Raw genomic sequence first — 20,841 nt, 5'->3', positions numbered from 1 at the left:
AAACTGCCGGAGAATGGGCAGGATGTATTCAGCATGCATTTATCACAAAGTTAAGTTGTTGATTGGAATATTGCTGAAGGAGTAAGAAGGGCCACTTTCCATTTACATACCTAATGTCCCTCCTCCACCTTGGCAACTCGGAGGATTTACTTAATGGAATGGTCTCCCATTACACAGGGGAAAAAACGTTACATTTAATGCATGCCTCGTGAAAATTAATAAAGAGGACCAGGAGACACTTCGCTCAGATTAACATTCTGCATAAGGCAGTTTGAGCTGCATGAAGGGGGGTCAAATCATCAAAAATTCAAGACACACTTTGACATTTTCCTGTTCCTGTCTCTTTCCTCTCTCCCATAGGAAATGGTCATTGGAGGACTCAAGCCAGACACCACTTACTCCATCACGGTGGCTGCGTACACCACCAAGGGAGATGGAGCCCGGAGCAAACCTAAACTGGTGGTGACCAAAGGGGCAGGTCAGTGCAAGAAATTAATAATTTATTTGTTGGTTTGTTGACAGCGCCTTTGTTCATGCGGCAAGAACAGTAGCTTATTCTTTTTCAGCTTGCTCAAGGGTTCCTTCAGCTGTGTCTGCAAGGTTACCATCTCTGTATTTGATTAATGTTGAAGGCACTTTGATTCACAACCAGAATCAGTGTAACTGATGCAAACATGTTCTGTAAATCTGGAGACTGTAGCCATGAACAACTGCAAAAAAGATTCAGACATTTTACTAAGGTGTCTTCAATTTTAAAAGTCCGACTTGTAAGAAAAGTTGATGTTTGAGTCTCATTCCTCAAATCCTGACCGTTTGGGATTGCAGGTCAGGATGGTCACCAGCCCTAAAAGTCCATGTTCCACATTAAAATCAACTTTTCTTACAAATAGGATCTTTACCATATGTCTCGCGTTAAGACTTTTGCTTCGGAAAAAAGTAAAAGATGATTTTTAGTTTCCATGTTCTGAATGAATGAACCATTCTGAGGCTGTTCAGACAGTTGAGTTGGTGTTTTCTTCTATCGGGGCAGCATTTATTATTCAGAGGACTATCCACAGATTTTTAGAGATCAAGGAGGTGGTGTGAGGTACTTGGAGATTTTTCAGACAGATTATGACAGCTTGGAAACCCCTGTTGGGTCGTTGGTTTGAGCTTTACGGATAAAATACCGGAGGCTAATGCCTGCACACTACAAAGCCTTGTCTTCTTCAATTTTTTCCCCTGTTACTACCAGTCGGCACACTGGTTTAACCGGACCACTAGAGCCTGTATGGAAGCTCGCAGCTTAGTTACCATGAACAAGATCTAAACCTGTAAGGCTGGCTGCCTGAGAGTGTGAAAGGCTTCTTTGAGAGAATTCAAGGTATCAAGCCGAAATGGGAGCATCCTTTTGTGTGAGCATCTGTGCCAGCCAGCTTTGGGAGGCTTCAGAGAGTCAACATGTACACATATATACAGTATACTGTATACAGCATATATACACACACACGCCTTCATACGTAGCTAGTCGCTCACACCCACTCATGAGTGTGTGCAGTCTGTGCTGCTGAAGACTATGCTGTAGCACATAAGCATCAAACAAAACACACCAATTTATACACAAATGACACATCCTTGAAACAAAATACGCACACAAACATAGGCAAATTTCCCAGATCCTGACAGGTGTGTCTGTTATGGGTGTCAGGAAGTGTAACGCTGCCAAAGGGGCTTGAGTGAGTGCTGTCACTCTCCATCCTCCTGTCAGGGCCGGCTGACTGATATGCCAGTCGAACGCACTCTGTCTGTCCCTTAGAGGGAAGGCTTATCCTTTTTTATTATTGAAGTGTAAAGAAATGGTTTATGCCAGGGGGCCAGGATAAATAGGAAAGGGGAAGGGGTGAGAGGTACGGAGAAGACAAGCCACGGCAGCCTTTTTTCTGAGGTGAAGTAGCTGTCCCTCTGACAAGCAGGGTTCCCGCTGGTGTCTGAAATAGCAGGGGATTTCCTGAGGTCTGTATAAGGCAGGGAACAAAAGAGAATGTTTTTGTGTTCTCTGGGGACTCAGAGAGTTTAAAATTGGCTCACTTTTCCGAAAGATGCAGGAATCTTTTGTTGTGTGACATCTCAGTTTTGTTTTCCTCCAAATCAACCATAGCAACCAAGCAAACCAACCAAAACAACCTGGCTTTGAGAATGTCTGAGCTGAAAAATAACAAGAACAAACAACAGGAACAAATGGGACAGAAATATAGTTTCCTACATTAGAACCATGTGATTACACAGACAAGTCTCATATGACACAGTTTGCCAAAAAGCACTTCCTTTAAGCTGCTCATTTAAATTCATCTTCATATTCTCCTAGCCGAGTCCCAACATATATCCTAATTTCAAAACCTACTTGAATACATCCTAAAACTGATCTCAGTATACAGTATATCAGATTGTTAACACAGGTATATATGAGAGAGTTGGAGCCTCCAGTATCTGTGACGTCATAGTCTTGTTCTTTTTAGGAAATATAAAGGCCTGAAAAGCGACCACGGTGCAGTACAGCATGGCGAATGAAGTATGTTATTCGACCCACTTAAAAGTCCATTCACATTAATGGCCAAGTTTTTTTTCATCTTCCAGACATTCAGAAAAAGGCTCTCTGGCATTTGGGTGTATCGGAAAGTATCCAAAAATAATCTATCCCAAGATTTTGTGGGACAGAAAAACAAGTAAAAAATGTGCACCTTTTTGTGAGTTACAGACAAACAACATTCATTCTGTGGCTGGAACTGTCTTTGTTTGCGGAATGAAAGCTGGCTTCGAAAAGTGCCTGTTCATGATTCATACTTCCCAAACTCTTGCTCTGAGAAACAAACCATGGCCAGTGTGAGGTTTTGAAGGGGGTAACAGGAGTCCTTGTGTCTGAAAGTGTTCATCCCCTGTGCACATTGACGAGTTCTTCACTGCAGCAATCAGTGACCATCCTTTTTTCTCTTCTTTTCTTCTTCAAATTCAAGTGGAGAATTCACATAGCTCCCCAAGTTTCAAACAAAAACAAGGTAGAGCAAACCAATAACAAACCCAAGCCGAGATGAAGCAGCATTTTACAAAGACATTGTACTTTGTAGATAGCCTACAGTATGCAGCACGCAGACCCTCTCAGCCGACAGCACAAGAAGGAAATCTCAAAGAAATCTTGTGAAAATGGAAAACTCTGGGCACGCCGAAGTCAGAGAGGGATGTCTCAAGAGGATGGCTGATCTGTGTGTAAATCCTCCTATAAGGGAGGAAGGAACGGATATCTGATGAGACATAAATATGAAATAAAGGCTTATAAGTAAAAACAACATACCACAGAAGTGCAAACAGTCTGTTAAACCTTAATTCATAACTGCATTTGGCAACTTCACAGACAGTATCAGTGGCTCTAAATCAAAGCAAAAGGGAAGCTGAATGTTGAATCAGAATCAGGTTTATTGCCAAGAAGGTTTTCACATGCAAAGACTTTGCCTTGATATATTGTTGCATAACAATAAACATGGGATGAGAAAATATGTAAATTGAAGATAAAAGCAAGTATTTGCAACTCAAGCAGCACAAATGGAAAAAAGAATATTGAAAATAACAGGTAAAATAATATATAAATAAAAATAATATGAACAATTTTATTATTATTTCAATGAAAGAGCTGTACAGATTTATAAAGGAGTGTGCAAAAATGTTCAGGTGAAGAAGATTTAAAACCAATAAATCATGATGGGTAATAAACTGAGTTCCATACTTGCTAATACTGTACAATATATGCAGTACTACACTAAAGTTGATGTTGTTTTGACATATTGCCTTTCACTTTTGCAGAGTATCATTTTGCACCATCAGCTAACAAAGCAGAGTTGGAGGGATGGATGGAATCGTAGTTGGAAGTTTTATTCATGCTGTTTGTAATTATGTGAAGTGGTTCGCATTACTCATCATTTGTTTCGTACATGAGTGCGAGCATAGCTTCGAGGGAACTGAGTCACACAGTTGTTATAGGGAAGACATTAGTGGGGTATCCTGATGTCTTGACAGCATCCAGACTCCCATCCCCCAACCTCCCAGCACTTGATTTCAGTTGTTGCATCCTGTGAGGGGATGCTGAGAGATGCGTGTATGTGTGTGTGTGTGTGTGTTTAAAAAAGTTTGGATACTTATTCCACATGTGATTGCAGACAGAAACTGTATCTTTAGTTACTCCCTGATTGTTATTTTGGTCCAGTGGTTGTTATTTTTGCGATCAAAATGGGCCACATGAAATTTTCCTGCAGATTTGACTCCATGGCATTCACTCCCCTTCCAATTATCACATCCCTTGCCCCCATGTGACAAATACTCCTTTAGTAAGCCAGATTAAAGGCAGGTGGAAATGAATAGGAGAGAGTAATGGATTTGTTAAAAAGACCTAACCCCACACATGTCCTTGGACATGCTAAGTCTTCATAGGCAGGCTATCGCCACATGTTAATCAGTGTGAGATTTTTTTTTCCATTATGAAGGAGAAAACCTCACATGCCAGGCAACAGATGATTAAAAAGCACATAATATATATGCACCATGTCATTTGCAAACATGTACGGAGGTAACATGTTTGTTCAGGTGTATATGTTGGTGCGAGTGTACACATGTGAGGCGTGCGCAGGAGAGGGAGGAAATGAGAAGGGAACCTGATCACCCCTTTCTCAATCAGGCTGAGTGAGTGTCAACAGCCGGCTGTTAATACTGTGGCCTGATGGGAAACGTGCCGGGAGGCCCACAAGGAGGGATTGAACCAGGGTCGACCCTGAATTGGACATGGGGAGAGAGGGATGGAGAGGGTGGTGGGGCGAGGGATGGGGGAGGAGGTTAGGAAATGAAAGAGGGGATTGGGCAGTGTGCACACGGGAGAGGGGGAGAGAGAAGGAAGAAATAGGGGTGAGAGATGAACACTGAGGAGAGGAGGAGAGGGACAATCAAGGTGTCCAAGAACCCTAGAATCACTCATGTACACACGCACGCACACACACACACACACACACACACACACACATTTCTGCCTCCTCATATCCCTGTTCGGTCCTCTTCGCAGCAGATTGCTCCTTGTCCCCAGTCACCTTCCTCATCCCTCTTTCCCTTATTTTTCACCCCCTCACCCTGCCCTTGTTCTCTTTCTCAGCACCCTGTAGCACCACACACACACTCTCAAACAAACACACACGCACTGTAACCCCCCTCCCCCGAACACCAATCTACTGGTTCCTGTTCCCATGATCCTTCTCCCCAGTGTGCAATGGCCCACTGTTTTAAATGTACGAGAATTGAAAGTGATTTCGGGAGCCACAAAAGTTGTAGTGGACACATTTGCTAGCCTGCTGAGGTTAGAAGCGAAGCATAGAAATTTAGAATAGAAAAAACACACACACAGTCACCACAGGATCATTGTCTCTGATTCTATTTCCTTGATTAGCGGTGAGCACGAAGCCGGAGTGGGCTTTTAAATGACACCAAGCTAAGCTATAGTATGTAGCCAAGGAGTATTAGGAGCATTCGTCTCACCCAGCACTCGGCGCCCCCGCCTTTCCATTACCGGCAAAGGCTCAGCTGACTAGCCACCATCCACACACCAACCCCCATCTTCCTGTAGCAACAGCCCTCAGAAAGAAGACCATTTGCAAACGGAAATGAATAATACGAGCAGAGGAAGACTGTGTATAGTGGATTGCTTTGTGTGTGTGTGTGTTTGTGTGTGTGCCAGGTGCACATTGTGCATCTTGGCACAAGAATGTATACTATATGTACGTACATGTACACAGACATACAAACGCACTATGATCTTATTCCACAGTGAGGGCCTCAGATTAATGCTAGCTTCTCCAAATTACTTTAAGTTCATACTGGGCAACAAGCCAAATAGCTTTATGTGCAGGTGGAATGGTGATATAGGAGCTGGAATTGGCTGTAAACCAGGGCCTATGCCATCACACATGCAAACACATACGTTTCCATTCGCACTGCCCATTATGTACAAGAATACACACAAGCACATAAGACACATACTGTGTTGAGGCTCAACAAGAAGCTGTAACTTAGAAGGCACATGTATCCATAGCTGTGACTAGATAATGATAAAATGTATGTTGCACATTAAGCTAGAGTTAATCATTTGTATTCAGCTTATTCAGCATTTTTTAATTTATGCTGAGAAAGCTCACACTGCCAGGATCAACCAATTTGCTGCCGACCCAGTTTGCCGACCCAGTTGGCAAGCCTTTTGAATCAGAAATATACTGAGATAGCCAATCTTCTCACCAATGGTTTCACAGTCTCACTTAGAGGCATGACATTACATTGGAAACAGTAAATAAACCGACAGTGTTTTATTACCTGCTTTATTTTATTCATCCAGTTAGTTTTAACTGGATTAGTTTTATTATTATTATTATTATTATTATTATTATTTGTTTGGCCTTTTCATGGCTTTTTCTGTAGAATGACAATTGGATGAGAGATAGGCCGGTCTGACTTGAAACACTGGACCGCTGCGGCGAGGACACAGCTTAAGTACATGAGGGGCACATTCTACCAGCTGACTTGCTGGGGCACCTTAATTTAGTCAATCTTTAATGCAAATTATATTCAGCAGTATAACAAGTATTTGGAAATAAGTAAATCAGTGACAGTCTGTATTTGTATGCAGTTGCAACCCTTACTGCCAGTTATCTGCCCTGGCCTTGTTTTCCTGAGAAAAGAGTCACATGGATGTGAGAGTCAAGGTAGATCTGTTGACAGAGAGATGGGGCTCAAGTGCGTATCAACCACACTCATCTCTCACAAAGCTTTGACGGCAACTTGAGAACTGAAGGCTTCCCATAACTGCTGCTGCCTCTATCACACTGATGGGGCCTTAAAAGGAGAGTTAAGATGAGACGTGTGTCATCCATAAGAGCAGCAGAAGTGGGCCACTCTGAAGAATGGTGTCTAGACCCCAAACGTAGATCATTCATTTTACAACAAGAGATGACTCTTGCAGCTGAAAGAGGCACTGTTCTCTGCTTAAAGTTTTAGTGATGCTTTGCAGTACAGAAATGATTTGGGCTGGAGCTAACATGTATCATGAAATGATAATGAGCACAGTGATGGCTCGAGAATTTAGAGGCTCTGAGGATCATCCGCATCCCCCTTCAACACAACCTGACTGTTTGTTTGGCACTTATCTAATGGATGGCTGGAATTCAAGGGAGACTCTTAAGTGTACATTCTATTTACTTACAGTCATTGAGCATGTGTGATTCTCATTGGTTGACAGTCCATGTCTTTTCTTTTTCTTATTGGACCATATGGTATAACAGGACAAGTATGTTTATTATGCCAAATTAATGCTTCATTAGTATACTGTTTTCTTTATATAACTGGATAGCATAGATTTTAAGATTTCTTTTTCTTTGTCCATACAGTGCCTGGTCAGCCCTATCTGTCTGTGGCTCAGGACTCAGAGACATCAGCTGTGGTTCGCTGGGATCCTCCAGACCTCACCAATGGCATGGACCTGCAGGGTTACCGGCTCCAGTTTGGGCGGAAAGATGTCTCTCCTTTGGCTACACTTGAATTTGCTCCACAAGAAAGACAATACTCTGTGGTCAACATTCACCGAGGGGCCACCTATCTCTTTAAAGTCTCAGCCAAGAGTAGGGGGGGCTTTGGGGAAGAGGCTGTGGTGGAACTCAATGTGCCTGAGAATACACCAGGGGGATACCCTCAAATTGCAGAGGGATCCAACGTGACATGCTGCTCAGTGCAGCTGTCTTGGTCTCCACCAGTGCTGGCTGAGAGGAATGGGGTAATTACAGAGTACACTTTGGCCTATAAGGAAGCGGGTACCGGAGGAGCACCACGGGAGCTCCACCTGCCCCCCAGCCTGTCCAGCTATGTGCTCAACAGCCTCAAACCGAACTCAGCATACGATGTGAAAATACGTGCACACACCAGTGTAGGTCCAGGGCCCTACAGCCCGCCTATCCAGTATCGGACGGTGGCCTTTGATCCAACAGGTAGGGCTTGCGTGTTTCTTTGCCAACCCGGTTGGCAGGGGGTTGGAAATTGGCTAAGAACAATTTGCAACAACACAAAAATGAAAACTGCCCCACCCCCTCCTTCAACCACCTCCACTCCTCAAGAAAGACAAAAGATTGATATTAAAATTGTTTGCCGTGGATACTCACTTCACTAACCCCAACAAGGTAAAACTCAAGTCAGTAAGTTATAGTCAGTCATTTTGAGAAAGAGGAGAGCAGCCTAGAATTTCAAGGTAAGTGCTGTTTGGTCAGACACTCCTGTCAGTCATCCTTGCAACTGTTTGCCTAGCACACTCGCACAGCCAATGCCATCACACATCCCCAGTTTTCAAGCAAGGTAGGACCTCAGTCAAACCAGTCACTCCAACAATATGTTTAGACTATTCTGATATGAAAGGAAGCTGATTTTGGTTCTTTATTTAATTTTTTGGTTTTGGGTTTGTTTTGAGATATACCTCCTTTCCTTACCCCCTTCCTGTCCTAATTACGCCTTTCCCCTTCCCCTGTCCCTTAACGGGACAGCTTGTAGCATGGCATCCCCCAGATGCACTGCTGCGGACTGTTGGCATGATGTGTTTTGGGTCTGTCTCTATGCCCGCCTGGTAGCACGTTGGCAGTGCCAACCCAGACTCAGTAGAGGCGTAGGAACAGTTGGCACTGAGACCACATGGGTCAGTTGGTAATCCTCAAGTGGTCATTGATTCAAAGAGAGTGGTGAGACAGGTTGGCACTACCAACGAGTGCTAGCCAGTGGACGCACCCTTGTGCTCCATGGGTTTTTTTGTCCATGAGTCTTTCGTGCTGTGTGTCCTAACCAATGGCGTTGCCCTTCTCACAGCCAATCACAGCTCACCGTTACACTCACTCTCCAACCCAGAGGAACGTTGCAGGGGAACAACAGCTTTTTTTTCAAAGTTTTTTTTCTTTTGTTTCTTCTTCTTCTCTACTTGTTCAGTGCACTGATACACTGTCTTTGTTTTGTTTTTGTTGTTTTTTTCTTCCGCTCAACAGACGTTCCAAAGAACTTCACTGTCAAGTGGGCAACCAAGACGACAGTGGTCCTTGCATGGAAGTTTTCTGAAAGCAGGTCTCCATACAAATGCACAGTGAGTTTAATGTAGGACAAAAAAATCATTTCAACTGTTTCACTCAATCCACTCTTGAAATTTGGAAGTAATTTTCATCTTTTTGGCTTGATTATACACCAGAGCAATTTCCCTCATAGTCCCTAATACCACTAATCAAATTAATTTCCAACATGCCTAGTCCTTCACCCATGCAATCATCAATATACGTGTCCACTCTTACTTAGGTCTGTCTCCTTTCCTGCCCATTCATGTCTCTTCAACAACTGATTTATTGACATACCATATATCCAACCACCCCTCTTGCCAATTAGGGCTTAAAATTTTGAACTATCCTTTGAACTGTAGGTTGAATACAACCGTCAGAGGATGGATGTGGATGCCAAGCAGATGAGGGTACTCATCACTGGGCTGAAGCACAACACCACCTATGAGTTCAGGGTGACCTGCCAAGAGAGCATGGACGGTGGGCCAAGACACCGTGTGATCGCCCGGACCGCGCCTCTAATTCTGGTCAAGAAACCTAAGCTGGAGATCTACGCTGAGCCTGACAACATGCTCACTTTTACCTTCCCAACGGTCGATAGCAAAGATGTCAAGTGAGTGTAGCGATTCTGGTGGTTGTGTGAGCTCTTTCTGATGTATTTTGGTGTAAGTCTTGGGATGCTTGAGATCTGATGTGATATGGATTGAAATATCAAGGGGTCTAAGATGTAGTGAAATGGAAGGGTTTAGGATTTCCTTCTGATCCTTGCTAGAGCCATTTGCAGGTATTGGATTCTCACTTCAATCCCGTCAACTGTGGGGTGGGATGTTTTTATCAAAAATGCTGTCCAGTATCAAAATAGAGTCATTATGATTTTGTAGTAGAACACTTTGACACTGTGTTTCCAGGAACTTCTATGTAGTTGTGGTGCCACTTAAGAGGACATCAGGAACCGTCAAAAACCTGAAGAACCCTGATGAGATGGACTTTGATGAGGTAGGATTTTTAAAAAGCAAGAGTTGTGTTGTTATTCTGGCACACAGGAGTCATAAGGTTAAGGGTTAGGGTTAGGGTTAGGGTAAGTTGTGACGGGTTTTTGGGAGAAACTCTTGAGTTATTAACAGTTGCATGTGCAAGGCACATTGGATCATACACACCATATACCAGACAGGGGCACACACGGAAGACATACTGTAAGCACATCTCAGCTATGTTAATTTATCCCCCCCTCCCCAAGCATGCAGAACAGAGAATTACACAGTCTTCCCCCACTCTTCCCATAGCCTGGGGTCACCTTGGGTGCCAGATCAACAGCAGCCACCCCTATTGGATTTGGGATTACACACATTCCCTCTGCTTAGAGCCCGGTTCTATCTGCAGTTAGCAGTGAATAGGAATGGGTTGGATATTGGAGGGTTTGGAGCCTGGTTACATGAAACATTGCCAGATAGTTAGCACCTTTTTGAATCTGAAGCTCCTTTAACACATGCACTGCTACCGTGAAATTGTCCAGACATTGTCCCTGAGAAGCTGGATGTGTGGACGCAAATTTCCAAATCACTTGACCTGTACTTAAACCTGCCATCTCCCTTGTACAAAGTTCAATCAAGACAACCTCTGCTTGTGCGTGCTCTACTGAGCGTGTCATAGTCTGGATGCTTCACAGCGAGCAAGTTGGTGTGTTGCTGATGTTGCAGTATTGTTGCTTCAGACTCTTTTTTGCTCTCCACTCTTTTACTGAGATTGCAGATTTATCCAAAAGCATATAGTATTGATATCAAGGCAATGTCACATCATCATTATTAATGAGTCCTCTTCCTCATCCTCCTGGACAATCTACCCAGACCAAATAAAGTATTTCTAGTAGGTGAGAACACATCTGACATAGACAGTCTCATGTCATTGTGTGGTATTTGTGAAAGGACAGCTTCAGATGATGTCTGGATTGTTTTTTTTTTTGGTCTCAGTCAGGTCACCGAAAATGATTTTTTTTCCATTTGTCTCTCTTGACCTTCTGGAATCATTTTAGTACAAATGCTGCAGATTGTACAGAAACCTTCGACAGCATCAGAAAGCATTAGCAACTATTACCTCAGACTTACTTGATCTCTAGTTTTAGTTCTTGTGAAATATATTGTAATTCATTTGAGACTGATATTGTAGAAGATACTAAAATCAAAGATGATATAATAAGGAACAAATAACGTGAAAAGTAAACTAATACCTTGTCCCCTCAATCAGCTGTTGCGGGATGTCACCCCAAAGCGCCGTTCACGTCGTCAGCTGGCTCAGCTGGAACAGAGGAAGCCCTACATCACAGCATGCTTCAGGCAGCTGCCCACCAGCTTCACGATGGGAAGTGACCACCGCCAAAACATCTGTGAGAACAAGCCTCTTGAAGCTGGCCAGGAGTATGTCTTCTTCCTGCTGGCTGAACTCAACGCCACCGCCGGGGTGAGTTACAGTTCAACATAGTTCAGTTGACTTATTTTAAGTCAGTTTGTGGCTTTGATAATTCAGTTATGTTTATTTAGTCACCTTGCTCATCTGAATCTAACACATTTCAGGTATATGCAGGCCAGCTGACAGTCTTGCCTGGGCCCAGGACAAGATAATATTAGATGGGCCCCCGCACCCAAATCTCTCCTTTTCCCTTGCTCTTCCTACCCTCTGCTCTTCCTATCCTCTGCTCTGGCTGAAATTAAATGTGTGATCAGTCTCTGATCCATTCTGAACTAAATTTAAAACCTACACGAAGTATGAAAAAGTACAGAAAAATGCTGTCCCAGAATTACTTTAAAAAAAAAACTACATTTATTGCCATTCACAGAGCAGCTCAAACAATGAGGAATGGAGTGAGTGTTTGTGTGTGTGTGTGTGTGTGTGTGTGTCAGGGTTATTATAGTTTGAACATTTTCATTTGTTTTTATTTTAATTTAGTTTTTCAGTTTAGTTTTGATTAGTTTACAAGTGATTTAAGTAGTTTTAGTTTAGTTTTTATCTAGGAATTTAATTTTAGTTAACTATAATAACCCTCCACGCGCGCACACACACATGCACACAGTGTTCAAAATCAGGTCGAGCAGAACTGGATGAACTTGGACCGGGAACTGGTGACAAAGGCGTACAGAAGTGTGTGATTACGTGACTTCACTGGAGACTTTTAGAAGCTAACTGGTGTCTTTCTGATTTTGTGTGACACCTGCGCTTTCACACCGAGTGTGCCCAATCTGAGGGTCGTCTGGCAGATTATGCTGTCTAAATCTTTCCGGAAATGGCGAAGTGTACGCTGATAAATTCCGACCGCGCTGTTGGCAAAATGCCACTTAGGTTCTTGATACTTAAGATAGAAGAACACACGGAACTGACTGTGAATCTCGGTTTCCTCCAAACATATAAAGACGATGACGGAAGCGGCAAATGAACGTACATATTTAAGACCAAATTAAATGTAATTTAAGACCTATATGCAAAATATGGACGTATTTAAGACTTTTTAAGGCGTAAAATTGAGATTGTCAAATGTAAGACTTTTTAAGACTTCGTGGAAACTCTGTCTCTCTCACCGGCAACCTGACTCCTTCCCTCCCGCATCACTCTCTCTGTCACCTGACTGCAGCTGGAGCTCTCTCCTCTCTGTCTCATCCTCTCTGACGGAGCTACCAAACTCAACTGTTTCTGTCAAAGATAACGTGTTGTGTCGGCTTTTATACAAGCTATTGGACGTTAACATTAGAGCTGGCCTGTTAGGTTATGTTGCACCACCCCGTTGATCAGTGGCCAAACCATTTTTGTGTTGGGGGGGGTTCTTGACCACTATTTCAAGGACAATTAGGAAGAAAACAAATAAGAAGCTTTTATGTAACTCAAATATTACATATTTTTTCCACAAATAGGCCTATTTAATTATTATTATTATTATTATTATTTATTTATTTATTTTAATTATTCCATAATTTATTGAGGGCCCAGTTCTGGGCCCCCCCATACCTTGGGCCCGGGACAGCAGACCCGTTTGTCCCCCCCTATCGGCGGGCGTGGGTATATGTATTATGTTTCTTTTCAATGCAGTTCACTCAGTATTTACATTTTTGTTCAGTTTATGCTGGTTAGTAAAGGTTCTCTCAGTTCACTTCAACACACGACCTTCATTCATCTTTGACATACATCATTAAGTAACCTAGATTGTGTTTCTACCTGTTTTTTCTGCTCAGAAAATGTATGCAACCAGTCCTTATAGCGACACAGTGACGACCCCCGAGCTGGTGGTGGACGCCCTGCCAGTAGACGCTGGTGATGGACTCATATGGGTGGTGGGCCCAGTTCTGGCTGTGGTCTTCATCATTTGCATCGTCATTGCCATTCTCCTGTATAAAAAGTGAGTTGGTTTCAGATTATTAGTTTTGTTTTGTTTTTGTGGCGAATGCAGTGGATTTTGCAGTGTAATAATAACATTGTTCAACCTCAAATGATAGAAAACAACACTCAGGGTTAGGGTAGGTGTACAGGTCATTGACATTTTGTAGAGTGGCCATTTAAAAATACATCATATATGGAAATACATTTAAAATTGTATCTTTCTACCCATGTAACTTCCTATTAGTAAGATACACAGGGAATTGAACCTTTTAGCTTTGCATGTGAGTGCCTCACTCCGTGCAATATAACTGTGAGCCATGTTTTTTCTAAATTAGAGTAATTTGTAGAAAGTTCTTATCCTGCAAAACACAAGGAAGATTTCCTTGTCATTTGATGTTGAACCAGTTATTTGCAGCGTTACTGGGGAGTCGGGCTATTGGGAAATAATTGCATGATAGGGAGCATGTTGAAAGAGGGGCTTATTTTGTATTCATAGCAGCATGATATTCAAAGACTACGACAACACAACAACATTGTTGCATGTGGATATGAAAGAGCTTCTCTTTTTTTTCTTGTGAAAAAGATGGTTGTGGGAAGTGAGGGGGTTGGAGAAAGGAGAGAGGAGGAGATTCTTTGAGATGGTGCTCAATGATTGGACATGGGATGATACAGTCGACCAATCAGGAGATGTCACTGATATGTTTTGAAAGAGGCATATATTTCAAATAATGATTCCCCATAAAGGTGTTCCTTTAGGAATGAGAAGCCATATTTTCTAGTGTTGGATATTAAAATAATGATGAACCATATATCATGCAGCTGTCTTCCTGTACCAAGTCCTACTGTTACAATGTCCTGGGGCTTAGGATCATATGATACAGTCAATATTCGCCCCTTGTTTAACAGTTGGTTGGAGCTTTTAGTCTCAGTGCAAATCCCAACAGAATAGCGGTGTAAGAGGTCGCCCTACATAACAGGGAAGCTCCCTGAATTATTTTCGGGCTGGTGTTAGCAACACAAGTGCAGCTTGCTACTGTCAGATGATCCCTGACTGTCTGACCTTGCCTTACCTCCATCTTGGTGGTTAGGGAGAGTAACATCTCTCCTTGGATCTCTCTCTTTTTTTCTCTCCTCCCTTTCTGTCCTCCTCACACTCCCATCTCCCGTCCATCTCTCCCTGGTGAATAGTGTTTCCTGGGTCTGCCCTTGGCCCTGACATTCCCCTTCCCCATCTGTATCTGCACACACATTAGCACACACACATACATAGACACACGGACACAGGCACATGAATGTGTGCCCATGCTTGCACGTTTCACCGAATACTCAGTTATTCTCATACACTGATACATGTACACACATGCACACGCATGCACACTCCTCCGCCAAATGCTGATGAGCTTTATCTCGCGTTTTGCGAGCCCGGCAGCGACCCCTGTGAATTTTAAATTGCTCTCTATTGATTTATCTCTCTTCTTGCCTCCCCCTTCTCCCTTTCTCCTTGTGTGTTGTGTTTTTGCCATCTTTATATATTTATTTGACTCCTATTGCTTTCTCTGGAAACAGCAAACCTGACAGGTAAGGTTTAGCCGTACTTTACTGCATTAACGGGGGAGAGAAAGTAGCCTGCCTCAGCAAAAAAAAACATGCCTTTTAATCAGTGAGGGAAAATCTTTGTGTATTTGATGCACGCTCTCAGATCCCCAGTTCTCAGCTGTTGCTCACTCAAAGTTATTCTGCTGTTTTTGTTGTACGTCTTCCCCTCTTTCTACTCTGTGTTTGTCTCATTTCCCAGTCGCAAAAGGAAAGAGTCAGAGCCACGCACAAAATGTCTGCTGAACAATGCGGACATTACGCCCCACCACCCTACAGACCCTGTGGAGATGAGACGCATCAACTTCCAAACTCAAGGTACAGCAAGGACGCACACACGCATACACTGAAGAACAAAAACGGTTTCCTTTTGAAATCGAACAACATCTATAGGTAACCCTAACCCTAAACCTGGGCATAATTGGCACACACATTAGTGAAAAATCTGATTTCCAATGTCTCTGAAATAGGAAAGATGTGAAGAAGGAAACGTACTTGTCTGTAAAACATTACCTTTATACAGACACATGCTATTTCACTGTATGAGTCTTATTTTCCTATTTTTCACAAAAGCTGGCCACGTACTGAGATTTTTAAACACACTTGACACAGTTTTAAACATAGTCTAAGTGTTTGCTTGTTTTCAACAAGTGAAAACACAAATAGCACTGTATTGCAAAAGACTTTTATTGAGATAGTAACATTTAATGTTTAGTGACATTTAATGTTCTTCATTAAGACATCCAGACCACTACTTTTGATTGTTTTATAAAAGCTGGCCTGTTAAAAAGCCGTCTAAGGCTTGTATTTCATTGGTCTAATTGGATTTCCACTCTAAGACTGTTTCCAGTAGAGTGCTCATGCCTGCTATCTCTGCAGTGACAGTCTCAAGTACAACATTAGCCCAGTCTATAGGTTTTACTAGGAACCCGGCTTTACCAAGAAAGAGAACTTGCCTATATAGTAATTAATTTCCTTTGCTGGAATGAAGGCCATGTTTCATTGGCTTTAACAGACTAAGTGCTATTCCAGAAGCTTTTTGCCGTGGAAAGAACAAAGTTTTACAGGAACTGCAAAATCCTTATTTTTGGAACCTACTGAAACGGAAAGCAAATTTTTAATTCTGGCGTGTGTTAATTAGCAGCAGCTCTAATCCAAAAACATGGTTGTTGGCTGTCAAAGGCTCATTTTGGCCAGCTGCTGTATTATAATACTGTGGGCAAATAAGGACACACACCTGCAGGAGACCGTCCTTCTTGACACCAGTGAAAAACATTTAATTCACGTAGAACAAAACATTATTTTTTATTTATTTTTTGATATAGAAACAACATACATGTGTAGCAAAAGTATATTATAACATTGGCACACACGTGCAGACAGCCCACACAGAGATTAACGATTCCCAAATGATGCAACTTAATGTTAAATTTATGCAGGTGCATAAATGATGCCCATGAACTGCTCCCACATCATTCTGTTTGACATTATGTGCTTTCATAACTACCTGCAAGCCATATTTATGTGTTTGCCATGTCCCATGTAACAATTTAGGAATATAAAAATTGTTAGAAGAAGGTGTCTATTGTTAGTGGAACTCATGTTTTCATGTTTGAGACAAATCGTGCTTTGAAGTTGTCTCAGGTTTTTACCTGTTCCCTCTTTTGTCTCACTTTGTGTCTGGTCCTCATCCGAGCTAAAGCCTAGTGTTAACAGCAGAGCACATTCAATCCCACATTCATTCTCAAAGGCTTCTCCATCTTTGTCCTGCCTCCTTTTCAGACCTGTTATCTATCGGTCTGTCCGTCTTTTAATAAGCCTCATGCAGTTTAGAATATGTTGGCATCCACAGTTTGTTGTGTATGGAATGAGTCACGGGGGGATAAATTAGCCTTTTGTTCTGTTTGGTTCAGTTGATTTCTATCTGTAAAATGTCACATGTTGTAAAAGTAGCTGTTTGTTGAACAGTCATGGAAACTTTTCATCCTGCCAGGTTAAAGGATTTGGTGAACAAAAGTTAAACAAAAATCTGATTGCTGTCTGAGTAGTTACTTCTAGCAAAGCGTCATGTATTATCATGAGTCTCCCACTTGATAGTTTAGTTATATTTTCTCTTCAAGCAGTTAGACAGAGGGGACTGAAACCGGCATTTGGAGGAACCTATTTCAAATGAATTGTTGGTGCCTGCCCAAGCAAATGACAGAAAAAGAGTAAACCCTCCAGAGGCAGAAGAAACACATCCACACTTTTTCTTTCCTGTGCGTCCCTTCGTTTCTATTCCCTTTTTTTCCCTCCTGCCTTTCTGTCTCCTAGCCTTGTTGTCTCTCAGCCGTCCATCTGTCATCCACAGCCAGTCTCTGCTCCATCAAAAGGCTTGGATTTCAAAATGGAGCGCTTTTCCTCAGCTTCGTTGGGAGCCCAGTTATGCTGCCTGAGTTTGTGTCTTGGAAAAAAAAAAGAAAAAAACACTAACTTCTTCACATGAGGGGAGAGAGATACGAGGATGAAAGGACATGCACAAACCCACTTATACACAGAAATGTGGAAGTTCAATTTACTGTCCTCATCTTTATCTTGCTTGGTATTCAGAGGCCTATCAGTGGCTCTGTAATGACAAGGGTATAATGGCCATTCCTGCTATTTGTCTCCCTAACTTCCAGCGCTTTCCATTATGCCCTCAGCCGTCCTCTCCCCCTTCCTTAAATAATGGAAACACTTGTTATAATCTCTCGCTCTTTTTTACATGGCATTCACCAATACATGCTGAGACTTCTCCTTTATTTATGACAAGCATTCTCGTTCAGCAGCCCCTCTGTCGCCCCGCAGGACTGGGCGAAGTTGTTATCTCCGCACCCGGGGAATTTAATTTGAATGGACATTTTAGCCCAATTAAGTGGGCCGGTGAGCATTCGTGTACATCCCTATCAGCTAATAGCGACCATTGTTCAAATGAGCACGCTCCCAGTGCACTTATCCAAGCTTGCCAATCCAGCAGAGCATATGCCACATCGGCAATGTGTGCTCAGTGACCCCTACTGCCGGGGAACAAAGAAATATGTTTTTGATGAGGCTACCCATAAGCTGAACCTGGCTAATGCCTCAGGCGAGAGTGTGTAGGTTGTGCACGTGTGCTTGTGTTTTAAAGCCTGTAGGTCATGTGACAGCCGCACTGTGACATCCCACAACTCCTTGGGGTGCAGAGTGGCTCGTTTTGTCATTATGGTCATTGGTGCCTGGGGTTTAATTGGCAAATGGGGCCAAAGTAATGAAGCAGCCGGCTCAGTGGATATCTACTGTCTATCTACAACCAAGCCCCCACCGCCCCCCACCCCTTTTGCTTGAAGAGCTCACTCTTTTCTCTCTCTGATTTTTTTCCGTGTCTTGCATTTCAGCTTTCTCTTAGTTTCTCATTGTGCTCCTCTCTTCCCATAATTGCCCTTAAAAAAGCCACTAAACTGTAAGAGCTGGTGGTCGTCATGCAATATTTACAGTATATATACATTAGAGATATACATCTTCACTTGTTGATATTTCCCCATTTGCTAAGTGGTCGGAATTCACGTACTTACTGTTCAAGCAGAAATAAAACAATTCTCATGCAAATTAAAAGACGGGTGAGCGTATTTTCACTCTCTGATATATTTCCTATTCATGCCGTCTCCATCCGTGTCCCCCTTTATCTCCCCACTCCAAAACAGCAGCGCAATGTGGTTCTTAACGCCCCCGTAATTCTGTCTGAAGACAAGACTTCCACATTTGAGCATGTAAAAAATCAAGTATTTTCTTGCAGAGAGCATCACGCGATTGCGAGAAAACCCACGGACAGCAGCCAATCTCTCGTATGTATCGGCAGCCGACTTGTTTTTCCAGATTACAGCAACAACTGCAGCAACCGTGGACTCCTCCTCCTCACAGACAGAAACGCACACACCACACACGTAACACATAAACATAATCAGACATGCCTCCTTCCCGCTGTTATGAATGACGTTTGGAGACAGTGGATCAGAGCACCCCCCGCCAGGTTTAATTACTCATTGTCACAAATCAATTAGGGAGAGGGGGATGTTCGATGTTTTCATCTCGCCGTGCTCATTTGGCGCCACTGGCCTGATGTCCCCTCACTAAGACATCAGTGCAGGTAAACACACAAAAACTCAGTGTAGCAAGTTTTATTTTGCAGAATGGAGCTTAGCTTTGTTATTAGGCTGACTAGTCATGTTAGTTGTTTCCTTTTAAGGAAAAAAAAAGAAAATGCAGCACATTTTGGCTCCCACTGGGACTGAGGACGTACCTCCTTTTTACTATCAAAGTGTTTTATGTTTTTGGGACCAGACTTTTGGGGGAAAAGGAACAGAGAAGTTTATTTTGGAAAATAAAAAGTTTCTTTTTTATTTTTACCTGCAAGACAGATTTAGCTGCCTTCCATTTTTCACTTCTCACATACTCTGGAACAAATTATCTGTTTCTTCTGGATCACAGTCACCGTCTTTGGGCATGTGATCCTTTCTTATCCCTGTGCTACCCTGTTGATCTGATTTCAGCTTTCAGTCCTGGCAAAACGTATTTCCTTCTCTTGATGGACAAGTTTGGCAGCATCCCATCAAACTGCATCTCTTTGCCACATGTCCGGTGAATGTTGTCACAGATGGCTCCTTTCTGCTTGAACAGTCGAGGAGACCAGGGTCTCCCCGGATGTGGCATCGCTGGCTGCAGCCTCAGAGGACTGCTCCTAGAGCAGATAAGACGTTGAACCATCAGCACACTCCTCAGAGCTCTGACTCCCATCAGCTCTGGCTCCACAGCTGTCAGCAAAGAATGTGGACACTTTTCCACACCTTTCACTCCCGATGCCTCAGCACCAAGCTGCAGACAAAGGGAACTTTCAGAGTTAGCTTTCACCAGGAAACATAAGCTGGTTTTTCCCTTCTCTGTCTCTTTCTCATTCCTGTCAATGGGCCCCTACAATTGGTTCTCATGAAAGCTTAGAGATAGCAAATCAATTTTCTTATCCCTGATCTCTATGACCGTTGATATGGGGCTTGGCAGAAGGGTTTTCTCAGCAGGGGCATCAGAGGCTGACGCCCGTGGCTAACTAGCCTGCTCCTGAGGACGACTGTAGCTGTTCTGATTTGATAATGTCTGCCCTACTTTTCCATGTCTGTGTGGGAGCCTGGTCTCCAATCTGTCACTCAGGCCACTATGAGAAGGGTCTGTGTTTACTGATGGTAAACTGGTTAAAGAAAAATACCTTTTATTTCCCTGGCCTTTTATGATTTTGCACATTTTTCTGTTTTCTTTTGACATAGCCTTTTCTGTTGCATTACAGCTTTTTGAAAACATTTCCCTTATGTTTGCTGTTCTTTACAGATTCTGGTCTAAGCAGTCCTCAGAGCGAAGCAGATTTTGACTATGAAAGTTAGTCTCTATGCTTTTAGAATTTGCGTACTAGCTGTCTTTATCTTTTTTTCTAGCACCGCTTGCCTCCATTTACAAGTACATAATTTGCATTTGTTTGTTTTTTCACATTATGCAGCAAAATTTCAGCACTAATTAATTTGATGTTGGTTTTCTATTGGTATACCAGGCTGTTTTGTTTTTTTCTTTAATTGGATGTCAGTCACTATATTCACTCGGGCTGTTGGCTGTGCATTAATCCACCATGCATAAATAACCTGTGCGATCACTTCTGCTGATGTAGAGATGGTTGAGAGGTGTGTTTGTTTTTTGTTTTTTTTGTTTTGTTTTTTTTACAGGA

At 42.7% G+C, this 20,841-nt stretch overlaps 1 protein-coding gene across 10 annotated transcripts in view; it reads left to right on the top strand.

Moving 5' to 3' along the window:
* Positions 1-20,841, top strand: part of ptprsa (protein tyrosine phosphatase receptor type Sa) — a 245,849-nt gene that overhangs the window by 191,407 nt on the left and 33,601 nt on the right. For 5 of the 10 annotated variants that reach the window (XM_030433082.1, XM_030433078.1, XM_030433080.1 and 2 more), the window contains 9 exons: positions 361-478; positions 7,443-8,036; positions 9,072-9,166; positions 9,494-9,744; positions 10,040-10,127; positions 11,373-11,585; positions 13,346-13,509; positions 15,057-15,068; positions 15,286-15,401. In XM_030433082.1, the coding sequence (XP_030288942.1) occupies positions 361-478; positions 7,443-8,036; positions 9,072-9,166; positions 9,494-9,744; positions 10,040-10,127; positions 11,373-11,585; positions 13,346-13,509; positions 15,057-15,068; positions 15,286-15,401 (1,651 nt within the window). Of the gene's footprint in view, positions 1-360; positions 479-7,442; positions 8,037-9,071; positions 9,167-9,493; positions 9,745-10,039; positions 10,128-11,372; positions 11,586-13,345; positions 13,510-15,056; positions 15,069-15,285; positions 15,402-20,453; positions 20,502-20,841 lie in introns of all 10 variants that reach the window. The other 5 variants (XM_030433084.1, XM_030433083.1, XM_030433085.1 and 2 more) reach the window with 4 other exon arrangements.

This window comes from Sparus aurata, chromosome 11 (assembly GCF_900880675.1).
Source record: "Sparus aurata chromosome 11, fSpaAur1.1, whole genome shotgun sequence".
NCBI classification, from domain to species: Eukaryota; Metazoa; Chordata; class Actinopteri; order Spariformes; family Sparidae; genus Sparus; species Sparus aurata.
This window is presented reverse-complemented; position numbering and strand designations above follow the sequence as displayed.